Raw genomic sequence first — 26,342 nt, forward strand, 5'->3', positions numbered from 1 at the left:
ACATCATATAGCTGGTTGCATGGAACTTTACATCGCTCCAACATAAATACATTTTTATTCGACGAAATAACTACGAGAACAGTATCTCGTCGAAAAACACATGTTGCTGCTTCTCCCCACCAGGTCTACTCCGACAAAGAAGTAGCAGCAACAGCAACATCTGTTTTTTGAGCCAGCGTCGCCCAGATCTGCCTTACAATATCGTGTCTGACTCGTGATGAAGATTCTGAAATTCCGAAAACAGATTTCTGAACGATAATTTCCTATAACCGAAATATAATCCTATTTTGTAAAATTCCATTTTATACAATAGGTATAAGTTTTCTCCTTTTTTAATAAATTGTAGGACAAGAGGTTAAAAGTTAAATTTAAAATTGTGCGCGGGAGTTTGCGACGAACGCCTGCGCAATAGGCAGATCAGTGGGAAACGTCAAACAGAGTTAACGTTCGATAATTCGGAGTTTAATAAAATTGTCCGTGTGCAAAAAGAGTGAGGAACAATACGAACGTGTATTGTGCATTCTGCGTATTAATAGAAATTGGTCGATTTACCTTGACACACGACAATGGCAGCCATACAGCGAACATAACCTCTCAGATGTTTATATCGTGCTTGTATCAGCACAAAAGTTGCAAGCTTCCAAGTGAGTACACATCAGAAATTAATGTCTACCGTGTAAGTTTATCAACAATGACATTATCATTATTACAGTATTTGACCACTATATGCTTCATAAAATGTCCACTCTATTTATAATGTAGACATATAGCCAAAAATTTATGAATGCAGATTGTTTCAGAATTCTCTATTCGCCAAACTACATAAACTAGTACCCACAATGAAGCGCAAACCTAAAATGTCGACAACAGATTCAACAGTTCCAAAGAAACACCATTGGACAACCGGCTTGCTCGTTTCCATGGAGGACCCTGCACTGAAGGTCAAGGAAGACGACAAAGTGGTTGTCATCAAAGATAAATATCCAAAGGCTCAGTTTCATTTCTTGATCTTACCGAAGGCAAACATCTCTTCGATTTGGCACGTGAAAAAAGAGAATGAAGATCTGCTAGTCCACATGGCTGACGTCGCAGAAGAGCTTACCAAAGAACACAAAGATTTTGAGTTTCTGTAAGTGTTCTAATTCTTACAATTAATTAGTTCCGAGATAGGCAATTGTAAATGAATTGGTTTCAGTATTGGATACCATGCTGTGCCAAGTATGCAAAGATTACATTTGCATGTGATAAGCACAGACTTTAACAGTCCGTGTCTAAAAACTAAATACCACTGGAACTCGTTCACTACACCTTTCTTCCTGCCTTCAGTAGGTACGTATACAAATGCAAAAATATTTTCATGAAACACGTTCATCTACTAATGCCGTTTGCAATCAATTTTTCTTGTAGACGTCTGCAACCAATTGCGCGAGAAGGGCGAGCTCAAGAGACTGAAATCCGAGGAGAGCGCAGAACACTTGAACACCCCGCTTAAGTGTCACAAATGCTCGCATACTCCGAAAAATATGCCCGAATTGAAGAGACACTTGTTGTCGCATTTGCCGAATCAAAGAAGTATCGTTTAATCGAAATAATTGTTTTCCACGGAATTAGATTTTTCTTTCCATTCACAACGCTCTGAAAGTTACGTGTGTCAGAAACAGAGTTTACGTCATGTACGATAAGACTGTAGATTAAAACAAATATATTGTTTCGTATATACTTACTGCAGTTAATTGCATCCCCTCGCTCCAATTAATATTCTCGTTAGGATAAGGAAAGGAGGTAAACGTCGAATTGATAACACACAAATATACGGTATTTCGGAAAATTTACTATAAATAAATTTGATGTTAATATTAATAGGTCTTGTCGCCTATATAATATCAATTACATGCTAACTATTTACAAGAGTCTTCTTATCCGATGTGAAGTATTCAAGTGTGTACAAGGTGAACAGTTTTGTGTGAGGTGGTGTTGTCGGGTGGGTGTGTGAGTGTACATTAGTCTGTATACATTTAGTAATACTGCAATTAATAGTTGAACCGTCCTTGTCACGCCGAAACGGTAGGCAATCGAATATAATCGCAAGGCCATGGTTGTTATTGCTTGCGTGTTTGAAAATTAGCGCATCTCGGTGAGACGATCTCTCCACTTTATCTTCGATTAATCTTGTCATACGTGAAACAACAATTCTCGCCAGCTTTCCGCAATTTTTAAGTATTATCCACGCTCGCGAGCGGTATAAATTAAATTAGCTACGGTACTCTAGTGTCGCGTTGACAGTTGTGTCGTCTCTTTCTCAACAAATTACGGCTAGAGATTTCTTAAGTTTTTCTCGGCTAGAATTGCGAGTGTGTGGCTATAATACAAAAGGGGGGTTTCGCGTTCTGCTGACAATGCCGAGCGCCGGCCTTCTCCGGGGGTGCGTCACGAATCTTAGTGATTCACCAGTCTCACTCTCGCGGTTGAAAGGGATGCGAACAAAAACGCGGAAACGAGGAAAAAACGCAAAACTATTTAAATAAGATAAAAGGCGACCCACCCATTTGTCCCCTCGGTCGGCGCTCGGATGTCGCGACACACGTTTCCCACGTGAAAGTTTGCAACGTCTGCATAAAACGTAGAACCTGCAAAGTTTACAAACGGTGGAAACGTGTCGGAAGCGTGCGCCGTGTCACCGACCCGTGTGATTAAACGCCTCCGGGGGGGTCGATAGAACGGCGACGCTGCGACGCGCTCTTTCTTCAGGGGGAACGAAGCGAGGGTTCGCGTCGACGTCAGCGAGGAACTTTTTAATCGAACGAGCCGTGAACGCGATCGAAGCTCCTTGTGGCGTTCGAACTACCCACACGGACGCAAGCTTCGGAAATTTAGCTCGTCGACGGACCTGGTGCGCTTCGTCCCCGGTGAAAGATCGCGTCAACGATCTTGGCTGACCGGTTATCCGCAAACCGGTGCGATCCTGTCCTACGCGGAACGGCCATATTCATGAAAATATTCAGCCAGATATACACGCAAGAGATACCGGACACTGCAGGGCTTCAGGAAATAGTCGACAAAACAGTACAACGCCAATTATAACAGATAATATTAGCCAAAATATTAGGTAAGAAAGTAGATATCGAGACAATCGTGAATTTTTCGTAAAAACAGAATACTAGACAATCCTGAAGGCTGCAGTGATGAAACACGTTTGCACACGGCTCGCTTATCGTCGTAGTTGGCGTAAGGTAGGGGACTCAGATGGAGCGAGTGGCTACCATTCAAGAAAGTCTTCCCCTCTAATAATTTAAACTGCTCCATCATCATCCAACCTATCACAGACAGTAGCTATCGGAGCGGCAGCCGCGTACTTGATCGGCAAATACGCTATTTCAAGCCGTAGCCCCAAAATAGCCAACTGTCTTACCATCCCATGAGCCTACACCAACAGACGGAAGTCTATTGGCTGCCTACAACCCCTCACAACATTCAGCGCAGCTACTCGCATCTGCTTACGTTCACTAAGCGATGCAGTTCGTGTATGCTTCTCGCAAAAATGCCGCAGACAAACGTGTTCGGTCTGATCTCGAGCAAAGTCAGGCCAAACATGTTCCGACGTCAGACCGTTCACCGCGTTGACTACCCCTCCGTGACCAGGGCAGAGGAAATCGGGGAACGACGAGGGTTGGGGGCGAGATGGGACAAGGCTAACAACAAGAACAACAACAACAACAACAACTATTGGGATTCCTTCGCGCGATCGATTCTCACTATAATTGAAGGAAGAAGAGACGGGGGGATAACGACGGATTGGTCGTCGAGGCCGCGAGCCGCGCTTTCGCCCGCAAGCACCGTGCGTGACACGCCAAAAGCGGTCATTTTGGAAAGCCACTAGGTGCAAGGACAATGCCGATCCGCGAACGGACCACCATTATTTCGAGCATACTCGCGTTGCGTCACGGACCCGACGATCGACCCGTCTATCCTCCCGAGTCTCTACTTCCGAATACCCTGTTTAAGTCTCCTAAGTGTCGCGCGAAGGAGAACGGGTGGAAAAACGGGGATAGTAGAAACGCGAGAGTATCGGGAGTGTTTCTTACGCGTATAATACAAACGGGTCACGGAGCGGGTCGCGCGCACGATCCAGTCGTCTGCCGTATGTGTGTTCGTAGGTAACGTCAACGAAATGATTAAACCTAAGCGCGCGGTACCGGCCTAAAATCTACGGACGAACGAGTTCTTCCCCCTCTCTTTCTTCTCTCTGTGTCTCTCTCTCTCTGCTTTATACACGATTTTTCCCTAACTACTATTCACAATTCATAAATACTTTGTATATCTGTATATGCATATATGTCAGTGTATATATAATATACTTTTATAGAATATCTATATAATATATAGAATATTTATGTATAGATAAATATACAGGTATCGTACAAGTTTCCGCCGGTGACGACTGGATCGGGCGCGCGCGCGTACGAAGAGTAGCGTGTCTCGGAGCGTGTTGGAACGCGGCAGTATTTACATGAATACCTAGAGTATTTTACGCCTAAGGACGATTGTAATATTAAATATATATATCTATGTATGTATATATATATATTTATATATGTATATGTATATATTTATACTCGCGGAACGCAATATCCTTTTTACACGAGGCTGCATGACGCGTGTACACGCGGCCGGTTGTACGTTTGGCGCGAGTACACGCGTACGCTAAGCACGGCGCTCTAGTGAACGGCTTTTTTTCTTTTTTAATAGTAAAGTAGTAGCGGTAGAGCAACGCGGTAGTAACTAGTAAATAATAGTCGCAGTGGTGGTAGCGGTAGTGATACTAGCAAGTCTGTGTGTATGTTTAAATCCCTAAATTTAAACGCGCGGCTCTTTTTGTCTAGATTCTCGGATATATCTCTCATATTTGTTTCTCTCGGGAACGTAAAAACACGATGACAAATAAATAGATCGCGGGACAAACACGATAATGCAATAAATTAAAGGAAAAGTCGCGTAGTAGGAGAGACACGAGAAATGAGGAATAACGAAACGATACGGGAACGAACAAAACAAAAGAAAGAGAAATAATATTGATGATGATAATAATAATATTAATAGTAAACGGAACACGGTGAAACGAAAATCGCTTAAATAACGCGTCGAGAACGTTACGAGAGGGTGCAAAATACTTATGTCGGTAATACACGGCGAAGTAGTTAATAACAATAGAACGTTAACGATATCTAAACCGTAGCGGTGGCACTAAACACTAGGAAAATTATACTAATAGTAAGAATGATAACGACGATATAGTTTTCGAACGCGAGCAACGCACTTGCTTAAGTGTGTGACATGTACATGTACGTGTTTTCTCTAGTGTACGCGTGTAGTTTCGTATCTAAACGGGGTACTACGTCTCTTAAAGCTATCCTTTTAATTCTCTATCATCTATCTACCTAACACAGGCATGTCCGAATCTAGCTCTCGAGCTTAAGCTCTACCAAACGTTCTCTCTCTCTCTCTCTCCTCTCTCTCTGTACGAAGCGTAACGATTTCCGCTATTCGCGAAACGATACCCACGTCGAATACAAGCGTTTCCTTTCGAAGTATCGTGTCCCGTTTAGCGGAACAGCCCCGGACGGATACTGGAAGGGAAACTAATCGAGTCTGTCTAAAACTGAACGAATAGCAACGGTGCTTTCTGCTGCGTCAATGCGAATTTCTAAGGGGCGAAACTTCGCGCACTTATTCGGATTCGAAACGAATTTTTTCGAAACAATTCTTTGCGGTGATTCGGGCTTCGTGTTTGGAAACGGATTAAACGAGATCAAAGAGTTAAGCCAGCCAGTATATAAACCCGGAAAATCTTGCGATGAGACGAACAATAATTTCGTTCTGTGTGCACAAACGTTTGCGTAAGTTTCACCTGAATAAGTGCGTTTTGTCACGATTCTTTGGGTTCGATCGCGCCATACTTTGTGGACAGAGACAGAAATCGTCTCTACAAAGCCGTATTACGAACAATAAAAACGTTACGGTTTTTCGTTTTCTTTTTGTTTACCAGATTGATGAACTTACGTTGGCCTGAACGGGCTCCCGAGGCGGCCGAACAGCTTCGGCCAAAGAGAGAAAAAAAGAGAGAGACTCGCGAAGGGAGAGAGCAAGCTCGAAGCAGGGCTCCTTCACCCGAGGACATTCTCCTGACCTAATTTATATGCGCAACGGTCATTGTGTCTCTAGTTTTTCCGACGAAAGAATGAGCTTCGTTACACCCCTCCAATTCCCATCGGTTCTCTTTGTAGAACAAACGTTCTTTCCCCGCGTTTTCTTTTTTTTCGAAAAAGCCACTCGAAGTGTTGCCTTCGATCGTGATCCAAACGGATCGCGGTTCTTTCAGTTCCCGGGCGATGCGCGCAAGCACACACATACACACGCAAAACAATCACTCTGATTCTCTCTATCGCTCAATTTCTCTCTCATACACACACGCACACATTGTTCGATTCGAGTCCGCAGAGGCCAAAGACCGGGGAAGGCGATGTACGCGAAAAAACTTCAGAACTAAGAGGAAAAAACATTTCTCTGTGTTTTGTTTCTCGCGCGCGAAGAAAAACCGCGGTCGGACAACGATTTTTGTACCTACGAATCTATCTATACGTCTACCTAACTATATAGAACACTATTTATACAATCGGCGGACGATTTTACGAAGCCTGCTCTTCGATTAGTAAACTGCGCTAAATATTTACAATGTTCCGAGAGGATATGGGTCAACGAACAACGAGAGAAGAATACTGTAGAACTTGAAGAGAGCAAAGGGGCGGGCTCGGAACAACACGCAGTATTCCGAGAACCCCTTCCAGGCGACGTAAAACGATTCCCCCGTTAAAGCTGCAAAGCGGTACGTTGTCCCCCGACGCGTTTTTCCGGACAATTTTTGGTTAACTTCGACTATAATAAATTGACGGCTAGATCCTAGCGAGACCGGCAACGATCGAGAGTATCTCACCATCGTTGCCGGTCCTCTCTCAGTTTCGAAAAATTTCGTCTCTCTCTCAATTCGCTAGATAATTTTGGCTATATTTGGAACAAAACCGCTTGTGCACGCTGCTCGAATACCAGCGGCCTGCGATCCGATCGCCTCTCGTTTGCTCGCGTCTCGAAATTTCCGCGAGCTGCTCGTTCATAGTGTTTCTTTTGGTTAATTTTGACTACAAATATTCTATCTCTCGACTACCGAATCGTTCTCGAATAAATTTTCTTCGCCGTTTTATTAAACGGGCGATCTCGATCGCGAGAGCAACGAGCGGGCTTCGGGCAGCGAGCGTATGCGAGCACGCACGTGCGCTGTGATTTGCGCGTGTGTCTGTGTTCGCGTGCTGGAACGAGCGTGCAGCCTCTTGAATCGAGGTTCCCCGAGCAATCGACAATAAATTACGGAACTATAAACGCATTCTCGCTGCACGATACACGCGATTTTACTCGCCCCCCGAGCTGCGCGCGCGCGATCACCTCGGAGGGGGTATTCTTTCGACTTTCAATTGCTTCACCTAGAAAATTTTCACCTAAACTGTACAAGAACACGCTTTTCGATCGCGCCGCGTCGAACGCGAAACTTATATCCTAAGAACGTATCATTTTTTCTTAACGACGAGTCACGATTATCCTAAATCGAATCATCTATTTGGAATCGCCAACCCCTGGGCCATGTTACAAGCGCGTTCGGTTGTGTCGCGCCTCGCGGACTTTCACGGTTCGCACATAGTCTATACAGGATGAAAACCTTTTCCTTCTTCGTCTCGTACTCGTACTTGTACTCCTACTCCTCTTCCTCCAGGCTTTCTTTCGTCCTTTCTCCTTCGTTCCGTGAAAAACGACCAGTGTTCAGTCTTCTTTCTTTACGCGGTGGTCTCCTGCAGGCCGTAGTAATGAACTCGCATGTTCTCGATTGCTCTACACCACTCCAATGCGAATCCCTCGGGATCTTCGAGATAGTAGGTTCTGTTTGGCTGTAACCAGACAGGAAAACAAGTTGACGCGGGATTCTCATTGCTGAAATACCGGCCGGCATAAACAAGGGTAATCGAACCGGGCCAAGGTCTGTTCTGCTACTATATCGCGGCAAGTAATTTATTTTTAATCGTGGTAAACACTGACCGGTAAACAAATCTGCGTAAACCTGGACCAAACGTTATTTCGATCTTTATTTGTTTTGATTGCACACGAGTCTACAAGACCTAGATGCTGCAACGAGGAGAATATATGAAAAAAAGAGACTCACTGTGTGGACGAAGAAGATCTTGAAACTCTTCGGCTCGACCCTGAGTTCGGGGCTCCAGGGTATCTCGCCCTTGAGCACCATGTTGACAGGGTCGACGTAGTATAGGTGTGGTCCGGTGGTGAGCAGGAGCATCCTCCGTCTTGCGAAGAGACCTTTCCTCTTGTTGACGAATCCCTGCTTCAGTATAAGGTTGCCCTCGACGAAAACGTCCCACTGGTTAGAAGTGCGCTGCTTCTCTATCCGGTTCCTGATCTCGTCTGGCGTTAGATCGGCGATGTTACCGTCGGCGTTGGTCGTCCGTCTCCTCGGCTGCTTCTCAACGACTGTGTTGGTCGGCGCGGGTTTCTCGCGCTCGGTGGTCACGTCCTCGTCGTCGTCGTCGTCGTCGTCCTCGCCGATACCCAAACCGAGAAGCCTGGTCAGCTGTTTATCGTCGAGGCCGGGTTCAAGGTGATCGGGAACCCTGTACTGCGACCTGAGCTCTTCGTGTTCCGACGTGCCAGGCAAGTAGGGGTAGATCGGCGGCGGTGTCTGCTCGTGTAGGGTCTCGAAGTCGACGCCCTCGAAGAACGGATGCGCCCTGATGCTTGGGTATCCGGCGCCGTGCTCGTCCTGGGCGCCTAACCTCTTGCCCGACTCGAGCACCAGCAGCTGGCTGACCAACGATCTCGCCAACTCGCAGAAACCGTCGGGAATCTCGTACTCGAGCTTCAGGATCTTTTGGAATATCATGTACTCGCTCCTCGAGCGGAACGGTGGCAAACCGGCGACCATCTGGTAGACTATACAGCCGAGGGCCCAGAGGTCGCTGGCTCTGCTCGCTGTCTTGTCCGTTAAGAGTTCCGGCGACACGTAATGGGCGGTACCGACAAACGAGCCTCTGCGTTCTCTTCTGTAATGTTGTTGTTGCTGTTCCAGCTGCTGTTGCGTTTGCTGTCCATCCGCTGCGCTATGCGTCAGCACCGTCTCCGGGTCCTTCAAGATCTTCGCACTACCGAAGTCGGTGATGAGCACGTGCATCTTCTCGTCCAGCAGTATGTTCTCTGGCTTCAGATCCCGATGGATGATCCCGAGACCGTGAAGGTACTCGAGGCCACGCAGAATCTCCGCCGAGTAGAACTTGGTACACTCGATGTCGAACGAGCCGACCTTGTTGATGTAAGGCAGGAGCTCACCGTTCTTTGCGTATGATAGGACGAAATAGAGTCTTTCCACGTCTTGGAACGTACAGAACAGGCGCACGAACGAGTGTTTCGCGCCCGCGAGCATGTTCAGCACTTCCTTCTCGCGCTTCACGTACTCGGTTTTCTTCTCCTTGATGATGTGACGCTTGTCGCACACTTTGATCGCGTACTCCTTGCTGGTGTGGATGTCCTTGGCGAGGTAAACCTTCAAAGAAAACCAAACGTTTCAGATCTACGTTCATCATCGAAATTACTCATCCGGTCTGTTTTACGCGGAGGAGCGTTAAAAAATATATCCGAACGGTCTACTTCTCGATAATCAAATTACTCGCGCGTCAACGATTTCGACCGAGCAGTTTCCATCGGTGGATAGTAATTACCGAAAATGTCGAGGATCATTTGATCTAGGGTAACCAAATTCGTGGCACGGCGAACGAGGGACCGGTTAAGGCGAGAACAGTAGTTAGATCGATACTCCTCCGAACTAGGGGTCGCGCGTACGGAAAAAGTTCCCGCGGATAGAAAGTTTCGTAACGAGGCGAGGGGGAGAAAAGTTTGAGAATCACTGGACGGTAGGAATAGAGAGTAGAGAGGGAGAGAATGCCTCTTCTCCTCCTTGCCATTCCTGGTCGGTGTTAATTCGGAGCTTCTTAATGATTTAATCGAGTTAATGGTATAATACACTTACGGTGGAGAAGCTTCCCTCGCCGATCACCTTGCCAAAGATGAAGTCCTTGGGAGTCCGCTTGTGTGTTGGCGGGTTGATGGTGGTAAGGGCCGGGTTCGTGGTCGGCGAAACCCGGGGCGCCAGGGTGTTGGCTGGCGCAACCACACCATTGGTCACGTCGTTCGTTGGTGGAGACATTTTGGACACCGGCCCCTCCACCGTTACTGCCGGCTGTGGCGAAACGGTAAGCGCCTGGTTCGCCACACGCTGCAACAAAAACGTCCACGACTTCATTACCAAACAGTTCTACCTCTCGCAGTCAAAGCTACAAGTATTCGTTTAAGCAAACTATGTTTCCCACGCGAGTTCTAAGGGAGCTATTTTCGAGTCCTCGGACTATAACGCACTAGCAATTTGAACGGTATTTCCGAGTTGTTTGCAATCTTTCAAAGCAACCGCGTTCGTGGGACAGAGACAGAGGAGAAGGCACGAACTCGCGCGTCCGGGTGCTTAACTCCTCTCATCCGCCAGCGATCGTCCGGAAATCAGGCGCCGGAAGTGACGTCACTGAGGCCCACACGTGGCTACGTCGTGCAGGTCAGGATGACGAGCTTGTGCTCCGTCGAGATCCGTTCCGCGTGTGGAACGAAAGTGGAGAAACCGTGCGTGCGTGGCGTTCGTGTATCCCACGCACGTTGGGACATTTCAAGGCTGCGCGGGTCAACCTATTGCGAAAGACTAATTGACGGTATCTGGATCGAAGAATCGTTCTAGCGCGAATAGCCTGGCCCAGATTCGACGAACTTGGACGGCCGAGAGAGGATAAAAGTGGCAGCGAAGCGTTCCGCGGGTTGGGAATGGCGCGCGCACGCCATAAACAAGGGAACGACTGGTGGACAGCACCAGTGAACGAACCGTCGATGTCGGGACCTTATCGCGACACCGCATTCAACGTTCGCGGACCTAGTTTCCCCGCTAGCAGGACAATGGAACCCCGAAGACAGTGTACTCTTGGGTAACAAAAGAGACAGAGAGAGATAGAGAGCGAGCGGGCGAGGTAGAGAGACTAGGTTCCCCCGAAGTCAGGGACCCCGCAAACATTTGAGATGGCCGCCGCTAATGCTGACCTTCGACTGTAGCAAACAATGGCCCCCTCCGATGACGGAAGAGCCGACCTCCCGCGATCGAGAGGGCCACTTTGTAATTGGAAATGATTCCCTCGTGAAAGGTTCGCTTGGTCTTACATATTTACGTCTCGGGGGCTGCTCTAATGGAAGACGCTACGGCCGCCGCCGAAGAATACGTCCTCGGCGTAATTGGCCTCACGGAAACGCATCTTGCGACGGATGCCTTTCTACCTGCGCGCATAATGAGGTCAACGAAACCGGGACCTGATCAAACGATATACATATAGAGGCTTTCTCTCTCATGCTACGGTCATGAAATTCAATGAAACCTGAAGGGTGCGACGCGGGAGAAGGGTTTCAGCAAGAGAGAGAGGGAAAGAGAGAGACGTTGTACACGGAGAGAGGCCACACACGAGGGACCTCTCCGTCGTGCCGCAAGTACACACAAGCGCGATTTTTAAACGGCGATCGTTTCATTTCCGGACCGAAAGACGATCGCCAACGACCCTTTTCGCCTGCTGTTTCCTTCGTCCCATTACCATTCTATGTATGTATACTTCCGCCGAAAGACGGATCCCGGCGTTATGTACCGCGATGCCCCCCCTTACAAAAGAAAGGAACAAGTTCTCATCCTTGAACAAGGGAATCCGGATGATCCTCAAAATCTGGCTCTCTCTCTCTATCTCTCTCTTTCTCAGCGTCGCCCGGTCGTCTCGCCCAGTTTTGCCCGGTCTTTGACCGTTTCGGACCCCGGGTGTTGCACGTTTTTTGACTCTCTCGAGACAAGCTTCGCCAATCTCCTCTCACCGGAGACCGGATCGCAAGAATTTGATGTTAACGGGACGTAAATATCGATGACATCTTACCGAGCTGCCGAAAACAAGAGACAGAGAGCCCGGTGGAAAGAGGACGTGGTCGAGCGCAGGTCAAAGTACCGCGGGCCACACGGTGAATAACGTCGTGATAGGGGCGATAAATGCACACATAACACGGCTCAATTTCGTGCTGCACGGACGTTCACGGGGGTTGATCATTCATCACTTTTCGTGAACGCCGGAAGGAAGGTCTTGGAGGGCCACCACGACACTCGCTTACGATCTCTCTCTCTCTCTCCCTCCGCCTTCAAAAGCTGCACACGACTTTGTATTAGGTCGAGGGGATGCGACGGGGCTCCTGAAACGACGTAACCCGACCGTTTTACGGGAAAAGACGCTCGGTGCTGCGATACTATCTGAAGCGAATCTATTAGCTCCGTCTATTTCTACGAGCACAGCGAACATAGGAAGATCTCTCCATGGGAGAGACTACCGAGAAGAATTGGCGGGCTACCGAGTTTCCAAAGCAGTTCGCAGACAGACACCGTCCCGTCTGTCCATCCGTCCATCCCCTTCTTGTAGGGGTTCGACGAATTAACCAAGGAAAACGTGGCAACTGGTTCGAGACATCAGACACCGCACGAGAGGAGACAGCCAGCCGGCCAGAATGAAAAAGGAGGGACTTATATTTAGAACGATGAAAACGCAAGTCGGCAAGGCCCTTCCTTTCATCTTCTCCGTCCACCTTTCCTCGTTCTTCTTCCCAGGCCGGTTACGAGGCGGGCCCCACGGCGTCAACCATCCGTGTCAGGCCGTCGACCTCGCCGAGCATTTGCCCGAGAGCCATCCAGCAGCGGCCCTATTCCATCTGTGTTCGGCTGGGCTTTCGATTTGCCCCGCTAGTTTATTTATTTGCTTATCTATTCCTTGGTCCCTGGACTCTCTCCGTCCCTGCTCACCCCCAAGTGTACGCGAGAGCACGCACACGCGCGCGCGATCTCCGCCTCTATCTCAATCGCTAACACCGCTCTCCTCGAGAAGGGATAAACCGCCAACGGATACCGCAGGAGAGACCAGGGCAGAGTCGATCACCAGATATCAACGCGAGAGAAGTATCTCGGCCGGGCTAAGAGCACTCGGAATAATCGATATACAGACTAATGTCCCGCCAGACGACCTCGCAATTTGCTTAGATCGTAGATATTGCCATCTCGATCCGCGCCGCTCGAGGATCGGAAGTTTTGTCGCTAGCGACGAGATTCGCGCGCAGAATGTTGTCGCAGCCGAAATAAATCGTCTGAGGACAAGCTCTCGAACGCAACCTTGTTCGGAGGTGCTCGCCGACGACCCTGCGACACTTTCGCGTTCCCTCGGAATAAGTCTCGAGGACGCGGCGCGGCACGGCGATCCGCTTCGGTCGGGTAGGGGAACGGAAGGCGAGCGGGGGGCGGCGGTTACGAAAAATGCGCGACAACTACGGCCGGGCAAATTTGCCGGAAGGAAGCAGAGGCGAGAGGAGGCGAGAGTCCCGCGCGACAACGGCTTCCTCCCGGTCTTTTCGAAACGAATAACTTCGGGCCGTCGCTAGGAGCGGGCAAGCGTCCGTTAAACTCTCTCTCGCTCTCTCTCTCTCTCTCTGTGTTTCTGTTCCTCCTTCTCGATCGCGCTTGTCCACAACGACGACGCTCTAAGTATGAACATGCTCCTCCCGCGATCGCTGAATCACCCTGTACATACACACAAGCCAGCAGCATTCCAACGGACATTCTAATTTTAGCCTTACTGGTCTCGTCTCGTTCTCTCGCGGAGGCGCGCATTCTCTTGGAGTCCGCGCGCCTCTCGTAACGCTCGATCTGGCTTCTTCTGTCTCGCTCCCTCTCTCGCGAGCCGAGCGGCAGCTTGTGTTTTTTGCGCTAGCTGCTGAGTGCTGCCCTCTGCCGATGGTACGCGACACTTTCCTCTCTTTCCTCCTTTCCCTTGGCGCGCCACGCGAAGCCAGGAAGACGGTGGCGCGGGAGAAGGACGAGGACGACGAGGAGGTGGAGGAGGAGAACGACGCGCGCGCGGAGGGAGGAGAGAGGGGAACGAGAACGAGAAAGAGACAGAGAGCAATGATCGTAGAGAGACCCTTCCTCCCTTCGCTCCTCGCCCTTCTGGCCCACCCCCTGCCGCCGCGACCCGACGCATCGGCTTTTCGCCGGCTACCAGAAGGGACTACGCCTATTGGCGCAGGCGGCCAGCACTTTTGCCCGTGAATGAGATGTTTTGCATTCGCAGACGCTGAGAAACGTGTCGCGCGCGCTTGCTCCGCGACTAAATTGGAACACGCCACGGCGCGCGGTGCCCGCCCGAGAGACCAGGGACTAATAAAAGGGCCTACGCCGAGAGAAGAGCGGGGGAGAGAGAGAGAGAGAGAGAGAGAGCCGCGTCGATTTTCGTCGAGGGTCGATACCACGTCTCGCCGCGAATGAATTCTTTCATTCCGTGCACCTGATACGCCTCGTTTGCTCGGCTGGCTATCCTCCACTCGGAATGCTCTGTTAGTTACGTGCCCGTCTAACAATGCGACCAGATTCTACGAAAATTCTCGACGCGTCCACTGTCACACCATCACGCCGCCATCGTTTACGCGCACACTAATTTTCACGATTCTTTGAACAATACTCCCTTTGCCGCGCACGAACTACGTTGCGCGTTCTTCCAATGTTTCATCGCCGTATCGAGTTTCAAATTACGATTGCACGAGTAACCGTCGAATAAAAATATCTCACTAACGTAAATGGCTATAAAAAGAATATTAAAAAAAGAAGCGCACTACTGGGATGATCGTATTCGTTTCTGTTGTGACGAAGTGAATGTTGTTCGTGGACAACGTGCAGAATTAGCATGACTGTCGGCTACTCTTTTGCTACTACGTATTATGAAAATAAATTACTCGAAAGATTGTTAAATTGAAGCTTGTTTGTATTCATGTATCGTTTGTTGTACTAGTTGAGTAGGGTTTCAGGGAACTAAATTGTAGCAACAGTCGTTCTCCAATATAGTATTCCGACTTTGTTGCTGCTCTAGATACAATGTACACACTACGTACTGATGCTCTGTACTGAGAGGATTCGTGACAGCAACGTTTCTAATATTCATATTACGTCACTCTCACCCACAATTTCTGTTCTAGCGTATTGAAACAGTTTACTAGAGCGTGCAAGAAGAAAACAAGCGCATGGGAGTGTGTGTACGTTCTGTCAAACTAATCTACGCAGAAGGTTAGAGGTTGCATGAAATCCAGCGAGCAGAAAGAGGAGGAAGAGCGAGACTAGTTCTTCGAATCTGGGGGCTCGAAGCTGTTCTTAAAGCCCGCAAATAACGGTTGCATAAATCCGCGAGAAAAAGAAAACGAGCATGACCGTATAAACACTGTCGACCGATCGACCGAGTTAAAATTATGCCATAACCCTGTACATAGTATATAAAAATTATATATAAAAAATTTGATTGTTGCGGGTTTTCGGAATCGCTGTGACGTAGAATGTTTTTTTTTCGGAGGAATCGAGATAAGCGCAGTTCGAAACAAAGATCGGACTACGTCACGACCGAGACGGCCACAAAACTGTTTGCTTTCACATCGTATCGTATAAACAAGCGGTCGATCCAAACATGTTTTTTCGGTCGCGGACGTCGATGGCCGTTATAACGACGCTCGCTGTCTCTCTCTCTGTCCGCCGCGACGGTGGTCCCCGAGTGTGTGGTGAATTTATACGATCATTCGGGGTTCACGTGTATCGCGGCGGCCGAGTTGCTCGACCTCGCGACCAATTCTCGTCGCTTTCCAATATTCACGACGGTTTCCGATCCTGTCCGAAACTACGGGGCCCTCAGGTTCTCGAATTGTCCCACGATCCTGTTTAGTCGGTAAACCGGCATGCGCGCAGAGTTGGACGTTATTCCAATTTTTATCACAATGTAGAATTTCTTTCAATCTGTCGGCTAAAGTGGTCGAGCAATTGTTTCTAGAATTCAATTATTATCGCCAATTACGAATAACAGAATAACTAATAAATAGATTTAGTTGATTCGAAATTACGTTTAGCCAACTCTGCGAACGCGGGAACACGGCTATCGAAATTCCACGGAAATTCGATTCCTTTCGTATATCTGTTTACGTTCAGCGAAACTGCTCGCGGGGAGAACGCGAGAGCCGATCCTGATTTATTCGAGATAAAAAGCCAAGGACGTCTGCGCGGACTAGTTTCCACTATCGATAAATCTTGATCGTCTAACGATACGTATCGAGCAGCGTACACATCCGACGAGAGAATTTAAAATTTGAAACAGTTTTTCGCGATGAGCGTGCGCGCTTTTCCGGTTCCGAGACGAATATTCATGACGAATGCTGATTTGACTAGCGTTCCTACTTAGTCTCGGGAACAGAAACGTCTATGTACGCGTGGTGTCTGTCAAACCGAGGGGCACGACGTTCACAATTTTCTCGTCGCGAATGAATGTGCATCGCGGGAGTTTTTGTTGATCCGTGTGTGTCGCGAAATAACCGTCAGAAAGTTCGATCCACCGTGTCGGATATATTTACCGTTTTCACGGGGAGCCTCTCTCGTTTGAAGTTGCCTGGTCGGTTAACGTAAACAACTTTCGAACGCGCCGTCGAGATTACGTGCCTGCCCGTTTTTCGAACCGGACGAATTTATTTAAATCCGAACGAACGTAAATTATTCATGGTTCGTGGCGATAAGTCAGCCCTTCCTTTTTCTTTCTTTTTTCGATTCCTCCTTCTCTCGTTCTCTGTTCGAGCGACGTCAAAAAATTTACAGGAAATTTCCGAGAGTGCTCGGAGATCTATGACATTCGGGCATCACGAATTTCAATGTACCACGAACCATAAACACGCCTCGACTACGCGAGTATTATTATTATCACACGCTCGATACTTGACGTTTCCGCGCGCGCGAGAAAAAGATACGCTTGACGAATACTTTTTCCCGGGAGAAAATGAGTCGTTTCGCGAAAACACTGGGGGAAGAGAGGGATCAGCAGAAAAATAAATATGTAGAATCGGAAGTATTTTCGATGGGAGCGCGCCTTTTCCGAGAGCAATGCTATGTACCCGCACGTTCCTTTGTCAGACGCGTTTCGTGGTCCGTGGGAACGTCGTCTCGGATGCTTCTCAGATATTGTATACAACGGATTACTCGGGGGCCCCGAATCGTTCCGGCGAGAGAGAGAGATTTCTTGAAAAACCACCGAACAATGGGGTTCTCGCGCGCGCGTTTGGTATGCAAACATTGGCCCTTTGTCGTGGCGATGAAGCTGTCTCTCGGTACGACGCGTACCTCGTTCGTCTTTCTCTCTTTCTCTCGACTTGATAAACAGCGTGTCGTGTGTCGAACGGTTTTTCGAGATTCCCGTCCAGTTTCCGTTGGTACACGGGTAAGATTCACTTGTCCCGCGAAACGAACTGTCTCTGTCGCGAATTCACACTCGATATATCACACCTTCCGCGGAGCCGAGCCCGAGACGACACCATGTTACGCGTCCATTACAGGGGGGCAGACATTACTTGGGAGAGCGCGCGCGAAATTTCACAGTGTATACTCGCAATAAGAGAGATCGTGTTATACTTTCTTCTTCTCTTACCTTGAATAATTTCTTAAGCCTCCGGTAGCCGCGATGTAATCGCGACACGTACTGCTTGTTGGAATCCAGTTTGAATGATTAAAGCCACAGTTGCGGAAAACGAAAGAATCGGTAACCAAAGAATTCGAGTAACCAAAGAAAAAAAAACTCGTTTTCGGCGTTATATTTTTTTCCGTTTGTTTTCGTGTATGTCTGATTGATGTGTGTGTGTGTTTATGTGTGTGTGTGTATGTATGTGTGTGTGTCTGGAGAGTGTAAGATGTTTGTCTGCTTCGTGTTTGATGTGTTATTTGTTGTGAGTGGCTGTGGTGTTTGTTTGTTTTTGGACCAGTGAACTCTCGAGAAACAACCGGGTATGTGTCGCGGCGTCTGTTCGTTGTTAACGATTTTACTTGGCGAATTTTCGTACAGCGTCTCGATAATGTTTCTTTCGGATCAGTCTCGGGTACATATATACACGTATATGTATGTATATATATAAATATATATATGCATGCGCGGGAACCGAAGAACGAAAAATACGTTCGTGGCCGTTGAGAGCCGTTCGCTTACTGAATCCTACGCCTGGCGTGTCCCGGCTGCTAACCCGCGCTTTCCCCCCACTACCGACCACTCGTTGGCGACAAGCCTCACCACTTCTTCGCCAATCCCCACCACCGATCACCCTCCACCACCACCACCACCACCACCCATCCGGAGACCCGCATCCGGGACCGGCGGTGGGGAGATCGAGGGGTAGCAGATCCCCCACTGCACAGGCAGCGTCGATGGTAATCTTACCGCGAATCGTAAAGCACGCTTACCCCTGCGGTCAAGTGCGAAAATTGCAATGAAAGCATCGAGACCACTGACCGTCTTTCTCTTCTCGTCGTGTCCCTGCGCGACCACCCTTTTCCACGGAAAAATGGGGAAACATGTTCCGTCATCGTTCCTAGTCGAATATGTATCAACAAAAACAAAAACGCACGAAAAGATCGGTCAGAATATCGGAACAGGGTCTCTCGTCTCTCATAGGTGTTCAGAGTACAATGTATTCTATGAAATTATAAGAAGTTAGCCAGTCGAAGATGCAGCGAGGAAAGCTGTTCGAAAGAGAGCGTCGCGCAATCCTGTATCTCGGATTCCGAGAAACGAATGTTTTCCTCTGGCAGAAATGATCTCGGAATGACCGGGCTGCATACATAGTTCACGAATGCATTCCAGCTCGGTAAAAATCGTTGCGCTACATCGACGGTAAACATTGTGGATACTTTGTCATCATCGACGAGTGTTCGGAGCGACTTTACGTGCAAGTTTGACCGTCGTTCGCCGGGGGTAAAACGGGTGGGAAAGAGAGAGAGAGAGAGAGAAGGGTCGGTAGTGGGGTTCGGTCGCATAGTGGGGAGACTGGCGGGTGGTCGATGGTAGTGGGGACGCGGGGAATCCCGTTCGGTGCGCATGCGCTAGCCTTCTGGTGGGGTTACTCAACCGACGGCGCCAGTATTCTCTTCTTCCTCCCCGCCACCGTGCAAACTGCTAGCTTGTCGTTGTTGTTGCCTTGGAAGGGAGGGCATGGATCACACGCGCACACTGCCCTGTCTCTCGGTGTGTTTGTTTGTTTATAGTCGCGTTCTGGGAAATACCCGACGCGAGTAACGGACTCCGGCGCGCGCGGAGCCTTGCATTCCCATTCCGGCGTTGCATCCGGTCGGTTCTCCCGAGTATCATCCGAAGAACGCCTTCCTCAGTCTTCTCGTTCTTCTTCTTCTTCTTCTACACTTCGACGTCGTATTCTTCTTTGCCCTGCCACTTAGCATTCCCTTCTTCCCTCTGGCCACTTGTACTCGCACGCCCTTTTAAAGCCTCCTTTTACGTTTGTTCATCCCGTTTCCGAACGCGGACGACATCCACGTATGTAATATGTTTGTCACTGATAACAATGACCAACGACGATAACAACAACTCTGACGCGCTCGACGCGTGTCTTCGTAACAGCATCGAGCACCAATTTCGAATAAACACACTCTCTCGACCACTCCGTGCGTCGATTGTTTCGCCTATTGCGACGTTTTGCTGTCGACTCTCTGGTCCCTCTCTGCCCTATCGGTATCGATCTTGCGTTACGGCGTTGGGCAACCGAGAAACGCCGCGGCGCCGATCCGATCCGATCCGACCCGCTCGGTTTCGTTCCGCTGCATTCTTTCTATGTTTACATTGTTTCGGAGGGAGCGCATCGTTCAGGTGTCTCACCGTGCTTGTTTGATGACTGGCCGGGGGTCACTATCGCTCGACACCGATACTGAAAACGAATGAGTCGATATCTCGATCATACCGCACGGACTGATACGATCGAAGCACGCATGAGGCCCGATAAAAAAAAGTCGCCTCTCTTTATCAAGCCCCCTCGAAAAGTAGTCCACACGTAATCTGAAGAATGCAGCACATCAGCCTCGCGTTCCCGCGCGCGCAAACGGTGTTCCTCGTCTCACCGGGTATCTAGAAATCGCACAACAAATATTGTACAATGGGATTGTGTAACGGTGCTGTGGCGGCGCCGCACGCGCGTCTGGAAATCCAGGCGTATCGCCGCGATAAAAATAAATATCGAAATGACAATGCTGTTCTAGGTGAAATAGCACTCCTTTGTCAGCTGGTGTGCGTGCCACCACGGAAGAAGTCCACCTGTGCCTCGCTGTCGCGCCGCGGGAGTAATGAGATTAACGATTTGAATATCGAGCCGAGCAACCGAGCTGAAAAACGTTTGCGCGCGCCCGCTCGCTCGATGGAACTCTGTGTGCGGCGTGTCCCGTTCGGCTCGAACCTGTGACGAATCACCGCGAGCACCGTTGACGATGGTCATCCGTTTCGCAAATCTCGGACCATTTGTCCCGGGCGCGGCCGAAACTACGGTTCCGTCGTCGCTCTATGTATGTACTAGCAAATGCTAGCCCCGGTGCCTGCCGTTTGACGACATGTACCGCTTCGCTGCGCCGATTAATATCCAGCGGACTGGTCCATTTAATAATATTGTTGTCCCGACGCCCTACGACCGTCGGTATCTTGTTTACACGTCCGGCCGAGAGCTGTCTTATACACGGGACGACAAAGTCCAGCGTATACCGAGAACGGCTTTCGCAGTTGTTGACTCTTCCGCGAATCGGTGGCATTATCGTTTCTTTAAATGAATAATTGTTCCGATCGTTATGTCGTTGCCATGCGAGCCAACGTTCTTCTCGCTGCTGTCGGAGACTATTTTCGATTGATTGGATTCGAGCTAGACTCATGTCCTCCTCGTCAGAAATCCGGACAATTTTTGAGTCACGAGCTGGGAGAATCACCGGTACTCTTGCGAGCATTCGCAAGTCATACTACAATCTTGATCCCGGTCCAAGTGAGTAATCTTGCCAGAAATAAGAAATCTATATATCGATTCCTCGAGAATTAGATCAAATGCGACTATATCCGGACTGCGTTTAAAATAAAACGTTTAAAAATACATTATTCGAGCAAACAAGATGAACGACGATCGCCGACGGAATACTTATTCTAGTTTCAGCGTGTAATTGTCCTGAGAATCGCACCGGGGGTGTGGGATTAACATCATAAAGTTTTCTGAACTACGTATAAACTTTCGCCAACCAAAGGGTACATTTTTCTGGAGGAATACATTATTCATGTAACGGGTGGCTGTTCCCGCTGCGTAATAATACATCAAGTGTTTATAGGCAGTGCCATAGACATATAGAGATAGACTGCGCGGCCTTTACGAAGCGCTGAAGCCCACAATGGCGGCAAAAAACAAAAATAAAACATTATAAATACATCAATTAGAAACAGAGCGCTATGGACCCCGGCTAATGCTCTCTCTCTCTCTCACTCTTTGTACCGCGAACCGCCATTGTGGGCTTGAACTCGCCCATAAGACGGCGCAGTCTATCTCTATATGTCTATGGGCAGTGCACACAGGCGAGGTAAACAGTTGATAGTTGCAGGCAAGTTCAGCTCCGTTTTCGCACAACTACCGAAGTTCTACTATAAATTGAAGCGAGCTATTGACCCGCGAATTAGAAGTCTGAAACTTCGGTGAGCCTGTGCTACGGTCGATGACCATCGGGGCCTAGACTAGCAAACGAAGAGGAAGAAATAAAAAGTGGGAACACTGTTGTTGGAGTCCTCGGTTCATGGAAAGATTTCAGCTGGTTACCTCGTAATCGTGTTAATTTACTTGAACGGGCACTGTCCAGCGTCTCGGCAGCATCGGTTAAAATCGCCTCGCGAAAAGATTCCACGGATGTACGATACGGAAGCGGCGCGTGGCGATTCGAGGCCGGCTGCCGCGCGTCGCGGGTAAACAAGAGGAGACGAAGAGAGTGCATCGCGCAGAGCTTGCACTCTTGGCTCGAGGAACGACCTAAAAAAACCTTTTATCCCCCAAGACGCCGGGAGGTTTCCACTGAATCTGTCATGCAGTCATCGAACTTGGTACATAGCGTTATTATCGCGATCGTTTGCTCCAATGCCTCGCGTCCCAGTGTAAACAATGATCCGGCGGCGGCGAGGCGCGGCGGCCGACAAGCCGATGCCTCACCGCGAGGCGTGACGCGCGCCTCGCCGAGCCCGCGATCTCCATCCCGCCGCGTGTTGTTCCGCTACATAATTAGCGCGCGAAAATAGATTTTTGCGAAACGAGCCTGAGCTCCCGCTCTGGTATGTCAATGAAAACAAATCCTTGTTCCCCTTTTTTCCCCTCTACTTCTCCCTTTCTCTTTGTCGAGGCCTGGTAGCTCCGGCGAAGGCCGCCGAATACTGAAATACATATACTCGCGCCACTGCTGTTCCGAATAGTCGAATCATTGTTTGCCTCCATCCAGCTACCCAGACCCGAGAGATCCCACCTTCTCGGATAACCGTCGCCTCTTTTTTATCTGCCACCGCCGTGTTTATTTGGCAAACGAACCGCGATTGACCCAATAGCCCGACGATTCGGACGATCCTGTTTGCCTTTGATTAGGAGCGCCACTGCCGGCGATTCCCAACAGTCCGCCACAGTTCTACACGCTATTTGCGAAAGCTTTAGCGCCTTTTTCTCGGCTCCTCGTAAGATTCGAACGAAAATGCCTGCTCTCGGATTTTTGGTGTTAAATCACTCGCTAAGCTGTCTCGCTTCTTATCTCCATTTGTAGTTCAACCGTTACAGATCACTCTTCAAGTCGTCCTGCTTTTTATCTTTTGGTGTGGTTCAATTTTTAATATGAATGGACGTCCATATCTTTTCCTGGTCAGAACTAGGGGAAGAATGAGGGCAAATGAAGTCCGTTGTCTACATCGTGTATTGTGTGAATTAGAAAAGAGCAATTAGTTTCCTAATATGTTCGCGAAATAATACGAAAGGGAAATATCGCGGGAAGAATGCGTCCACGAATTGCCAAGGAAGTTGACTCTCGGGTGAGCACCACATTTGTAATATCACTTTCCAATCGATTTCGAGCGCCGAAATTGCACAATTAGAAATTGAGAGCGAGAACGCGCACGGGGGTTCTCGAAATCGTAAATTCTCTGTCTAGCTCCAGGTGAAAAAGGATTGTCGCTAATGGTGTTTACGTAACGAGCGGCTCGAGTGGCCTGGAGAGCGCAGATTTCACGGGAAAAATCCGCCATCGTTCGGCTCGGGCGAATTCCGCGAAGAAAACGCGGCGCTTGTTCGCCGCAGGCCCCGCGCGTTTTGATTAATGGAAGGTAGATGTTACAATTTACGATCGGCGCGGTGGAAAACGCGCGGGTGACTAACGCACGGTGCCGCCGCGCCGTCGGGTTGTATAATATTTAATTTTAGCTAATATGGCCAGCTTATATTTATCGTCTAGTTCGCTGCAGTGCACGCGCCGGTGCCGAGCACAAAGCATTAAAGAGACACAATTGTGCAAACATCGGAAATGTAATTGGAAAAAAGTTGCGACACGTGCGCGCCGGCCTTGTTTGTCTAGTGCTGAAATTTCGCGTCGATATCCGACAAATCTGGAGGCCGCTGCGCGAAACCGTAAATCCCGCTCTCTCTCTTCCCCTCTCGCTCTCTTTTCGTGTAGCTGGGGTTGCGAAAGTAATACATTTGCGAAGTCACGCGTGGTTATACGTTCGCCTGATTCCGCGTGACGTCAAGCACCGACGCGTGCCCGCCACGAAATATTAAAAAACCACAGGCGGCGTATAAATTTTCCCGGAGCAGCGTAGCAGAAGCCGTCGTTCCGGAGCCGTGGCCGAAATGTAACACCGTATGTAGGTCGAAACGCAGTTTTTCCATCGCCCGGTTATATCGGGCCCGGAGGACGCCCTCTCTTAATCAATTAGACGCCCCCCGCCCGCCCCATCACAGGGGAAATAGTTTTCCTCGTAATTTAACCAACTAATTTTCGCGGAGTAGCGGCGCTACGGTTGCTACGCTGTTCCCCCTCGTGTTTTTAACCGGCGTAAAATTAATGGACGTAGAATGTAGATTGCCGGAGTGGTTAGCAAATGAAACTGGATCATGACGTGGTCATCCTCGCAAGTATCAACGCGGAAGCTTGTATATAGCGCGGCCGGTGCACCGGCTCACCGAGCATGCACACAGCAACTTCAGACTGCGATCTTGCCGCCTAATGCCGGCTAGTGCCAGAAAACCACTGGAAAATCGGTCACGAGTGACTAATCGCCGAAGAATGGCTACAGAGTTCTTGCCTGCTCGCAGCTCGTGCTTCTTGCCGTAGAAACATCAAACCAGCCGGGCGGCGGCCGTCACTGCGCAAAAATTACATCGTTGCCTCTCGATCCGGCCAAAGAAAATCGAAGCTCTAAATTAAAAATGATTCGAGAGAGACCGAATCAACGCGGTCGCGAACAAAGAAAGTTGAAATTCTTGGAATTCCCAGCTGAGACATCGTAATTGTTTATCATAAAGTCAAACGTTATTTATTCCGGGTTATTACCTGATATTTTTCTTCAGTGAATATCTCTACTTAAATTTGAAGGAAACACACTTTTCGATCAACGTTTCTGGTGGCGTGGGTTCACGGTGCCGCGGCGGCCAGCGCATGCCTCTGAACCGTGGCGCCATCTGCTTCAACCCCCGACGAGACGTATCACGTCAGCGAGCCTCATTGCAACACGACTGCAATGTGCACCGCGACCCAGACAAAGATGCACTATGCCCCGGATCCGTGAAAACTGGATTCATAGCACTCCCATAGCATGAATTTTGTTTTATAAATGTAACTATGTGAAGCGAAAAAGCGGGATGGAATAGCGGTTGAGGAAGGGTTCTTTTCAGAGGGTTTGTAACGGGTTTAGCCCTTTGATATTACATGTACTTGTAGGTGAAAAGATGCTCTTTAAAGCTGGGTGGGAGGGTTGCAGTCAGGTCTTAACTGTGGGTAAGAATAACGAGGCGAAGTACGCTAATTTCAAAACGAGTGCGATGGCGACGTCCTTTCTCAGTTTTAAGGCTTTCTGAAAAGATTTTGGACAAACAGCGAGTTGTATAGACGTTGAAATATAGTCCGGACATAAGTGAGGTACGAAACTGTGAAAATAATAGAAGAATTTCAACAGAGTTAATAGAAGAGATCATTATGATTGAGAATCGATACTGAACATTTTTATTTTGCATAAAGATATACGGTGTACGGACATGGTCGGTGAAGGGTTAACTTGAACGCTTGGATCTTGCAAAGACAGCGAAAATCTGCATTTAGATCGCGCTCTTGCGGATCGTTTTCCGCGTCAAAGCTCCACGTGTTCCTCGGCGCTGTAAGGAGCGGTGTACACAGTCCTTTGTCTCGGAATGGATTAGACGCGCGCGTGCCCTGGGCAAACGCGGCCGCTGATTAATCGTTTATTAAACAGGCGATTATTATGCAAGTCGGCTGGCGCGTGGGCGGTCGTTTCGCGAAGAAGAAATGATGCGCCGCGCCGCGCCTTTCTTAAGCGTGGCAGACCGCTTGCTCGCGACGACGACGACGACGACGACGACGACGATGTGGAAAACGAGCAAGGTAGCCGCGTCATTCGACGCGCATGTAATAATGATACGAGCGATGAAACGCGCTTCCGCGGACCCACCACCTCGCCTTTGTTGGATCGTGGCGATAAGAAACAACCGACGTACGGGGTTCAGCTAAACAAATGATCGGCTAATTAATTAATGCACGGGAAACCACGGACGGCTCGCAAATAAAGGAGCGACTGCCTTCACGGTCGACAATGATTTCAATCGTTACAGACAGGTGCGGTTATAAATTTTTGAGGCTTAACAGTATTGAATTGTGGCTGAACGTGGCTGAACGGTACCGATTTCTACAACATACCGAAAAATCATCGGGATCGGAGGGTAAGTAGCTGTCCTGCAGTTTCGACTAGGGGTGCGTTCCGTTTCACGCATAATGCGCATACACTGTATAGTGTAGTATAAGAGTCTCTATGCATACACTATACAGTGTATGCGCTTGAAGCGTGAAACGGAACGCACCCTATAAAGGTAACGGAGGACCGAGAGGGATCGTCGATGGAGGGAATACAGTCGTACAAGGTCCGGTCGAAACAATTACGATTAGCAGACCCGAGAGATCCGAGGGTATCGACGAGAAGGGTTCGAGAGAAAAAAAGGAGCAAAAGGAAACCGTTTCATCGTTT

The 26,342-nt window shown here is 48.9% G+C and overlaps 2 protein-coding genes across 9 annotated transcripts in view; one reads left to right on the top strand and one right to left on the bottom strand.

The window, feature by feature from the left end:
• Positions 1-366: 366 nt before the first annotated feature.
• Positions 367-1,719, top strand: Aptx (aprataxin). 4 transcript variants are annotated; one of them, XM_076429684.1, is made up of 4 exons: positions 367-676; positions 791-1,129; positions 1,196-1,329; positions 1,408-1,719. In XM_076429684.1, the coding sequence occupies exons 1-4, from the start codon at positions 666-668 to the stop codon at positions 1,581-1,583; spliced, it is 660 nt and encodes a 219-aa protein (XP_076285799.1). In that variant the 5' UTR covers positions 367-665; the 3' UTR covers positions 1,584-1,719. The 4 variants fall into 4 exon arrangements, with proteins under 4 accessions (XP_076285799.1, XP_076285798.1, XP_076285801.1 ...); XM_076429683.1 differs by having other exon boundaries at positions 801-1,129; XM_076429686.1 differs by having other exon boundaries at positions 368-644; positions 801-1,129.
• Positions 1,720-1,811: 92 nt separating this feature from the next.
• Pdk1 (Phosphoinositide-dependent kinase 1) overlaps positions 1,812-26,342 on the bottom strand; it is a 578,009-nt gene continuing 553,478 nt past the window's right edge. For 4 of the 5 annotated variants that reach the window (XM_076429674.1, XM_076429675.1, XM_076429676.1 and 1 more), the window contains 3 exons: positions 10,133-10,378; positions 8,261-9,649; positions 1,812-7,988 (listed from right to left, as the gene is read on the bottom strand). In XM_076429674.1, the coding sequence (XP_076285789.1) occupies positions 7,878-7,988; positions 8,261-9,649; positions 10,133-10,378 (1,746 nt within the window). In that variant the 3' untranslated portion in view covers positions 1,812-7,877. Of the gene's footprint in view, positions 7,989-8,260; positions 9,650-10,132; positions 10,379-17,699; positions 18,295-26,342 lie in introns of those variants that run through there. The other variant, XM_076429678.1, reaches the window with a different exon arrangement.

The sequence above is a fragment of the Lasioglossum baleicum genome, chromosome 9 (assembly GCF_051020765.1).
Source record: "Lasioglossum baleicum chromosome 9, iyLasBale1, whole genome shotgun sequence".
NCBI lineage: Eukaryota > Metazoa > Arthropoda > Insecta > Hymenoptera > Halictidae > Lasioglossum > Lasioglossum baleicum.